At 45.1% G+C, this 2,103-nt stretch overlaps 1 protein-coding gene across 1 annotated transcript; it reads left to right on the top strand.

Moving 5' to 3' along the window:
• Window positions 1-1,335: 1,335 nt before the first annotated feature.
• On the top strand, window positions 1,336-1,824 carry LOC129617623 (uncharacterized). The gene has a single exon (XM_055532775.1). It carries the CDS (start codon window positions 1,336-1,338, stop codon window positions 1,822-1,824), a length of 489 nt encoding a protein of 162 aa, XP_055388750.1.
• The last annotated feature ends 279 nt before the right edge of the window (window positions 1,825-2,103 follow it).

The raw sequence follows: 2,103 nt of genomic DNA, 5'->3' as shown, positions 1-2,103 counted from the left end.
TATATCACTCCCACATGTTTTCTCTCTTCTCCTGGATACCTCGTACATCGCCCCCCTCACGTTCATTGAATTTATAAATAATGGAAATTCTTTTGTCGCCTTAGTGGACAACGGATCCCAAATGAATGTCATTGACTCGGATGTTCTGTCTTGTCTGTCTTTTACAAAGGAAACAACGGCTGCTACAAAGTTGGTGGGAGTCCAAGGACATATCTCAAGAATTGACCGTTGGATCTCTTTGGAAGTGCACTTGCCAAATGGAGCTGTTGTGAAGTAAAAGCCGCTGTTGTGGACAATTGCCCATGCTCAATCATTTTTGGACAGCCCTTTCTCATTGCCAGCAAAGCTCAGATTGATTCGTCGAATGCCATTCTCACCATGCAAAACGGACCAATCCAACTTCTACAATGCCAACGACCTCCATACCCCTCGGTACATGCAACATTGGATGCAACGGAAGTTGGACAACTGGATATTGGAAAGACAAACTTAACGCAGCCCCAAATGGAAAAGTTACGACAATTTCTTCAGAATTATCGCCACCTTTGGGAGGGCGACGTTCCAGGCCGCGTTAAGAGTGTAGAACATCGGATAACAGTTCGGACAAGTCAACCCATCCGTGATAGACCAAGGCATGCAACACCGCAACAGCAAGAGGAGATCAGCAGACAAGTCAACAAAATGCTGAAGGAAAACATCATTCGACCCCAGTAATTCAGAGCACAGTTCAGAAATTGTGATTGCAAAGAAACAAGATGCAGATGGGAATTTCACGGGCTGGAGATTCTGTATTGACTACCGAAACTTGAATAAACAAACGGTGAAGGATGCATACCCACTTCCCAGGATTACGGATCTCTTGCACGCAATCGGAACTCACGCTATTTTGTTGCTTTAGATCTTCGTTGGGGTTATTGGAACATACCACTGGAAAAGAACAGCATAAAGTACACGGCTTTCCGTGTATGTTAGGACTTTTCGAATTCTTAGTCATGGCCATTTGGATTGACCAATGCTCCAGCAACGTTCCAGCGGTTGATGGACTTTCTCTTTGGGGATTTGCGGTCGACTGGAATTTTGGCGTACATCGACGACATTTTAATCCATGGGTCTTCGTTTGAAGAAGTTCTGGGGAAGCTGAAGGTGGTCTTGGATCGGTTACAAGCTGAAGGGTTAAAGATCAACTTCACAAAGTCAAACTTCTTTCCGCACCTTCTCAAGTACCTCGGGCAAACGATCGAAGATGGGAAAATGAAACCAAATGTGGCTAAAGTCGAGATCCTGAGCAAGTTCAAGAAGCCAACGACTGTATATGATGTTCGACGGATCTTAGGAATGCTGGGGTACTATCATCCGTATATCAAGGATTTTGCAGGATTGATGACGCCAGTCTTTGATTTGCTGAAGGGAATTCAAGGAACGTCGCGGATGAATAAAACTTCGAAGATCACCTGGGAACAACGTCACGAAGATGCAGTACAAAAAGCAATATGCAGGCTTCAACACTCTGTGCTTACAATCCCGCTGCCTTCAGATGAGTTTGTATTGGAAACTGACGCTTCTGGATTGTCGGTTGCGGCAACATTGAGCTGTAAACGAGATGATGGATCGCTTGTCCCTGTTGAGTTTGCATCGAAGAAACTAGGAGCTACGGAACAACGTTGGCCTGTTCGAGATCGGGAAGCATTCGCTATCATCTTTGGGCTAAAGAAATTTGATATTTACTTGAGAGGCCGTCATTCGAGGTGTACACCGATCACAAAAGCTTACGATGGATGTTGGATGCCAAAGAAGGTCGTGTGTCGCGTTGGGCCAGCCGCTTAAGCGAGTATGATATGACAATCTGCTACCGTGATGGAAGACAAATGGAACATGTGATTACTTGACGCGCTTCGTGGACTTTTCGGATATGGATGTTGAGGATTATATGTGCTTTTCCAATTTCCTTGCCGCTACTCCCAGTAATCTACCCACGATGGACAACATCATTCAGGAACAACGAGCATCAACCCCACCATCTGGACGAGGATTTTTCGTGAAAGATGGGATCACTTTCTACCATAATGCTATTTGGGTGCCACTCTCTCTTCGGAATTCTGTTAT

This window comes from Condylostylus longicornis, unplaced genomic scaffold (assembly GCF_029603195.1).
Source record: "Condylostylus longicornis isolate FDR11 unplaced genomic scaffold, ASM2960319v2 ptg000581l, whole genome shotgun sequence".
NCBI classification, from domain to species: domain Eukaryota; kingdom Metazoa; phylum Arthropoda; class Insecta; order Diptera; family Dolichopodidae; genus Condylostylus; species Condylostylus longicornis.
The sequence above is the reverse complement of the archived record's forward strand: the minus strand, read 5'-3'. Positions and strand labels throughout refer to the sequence as shown.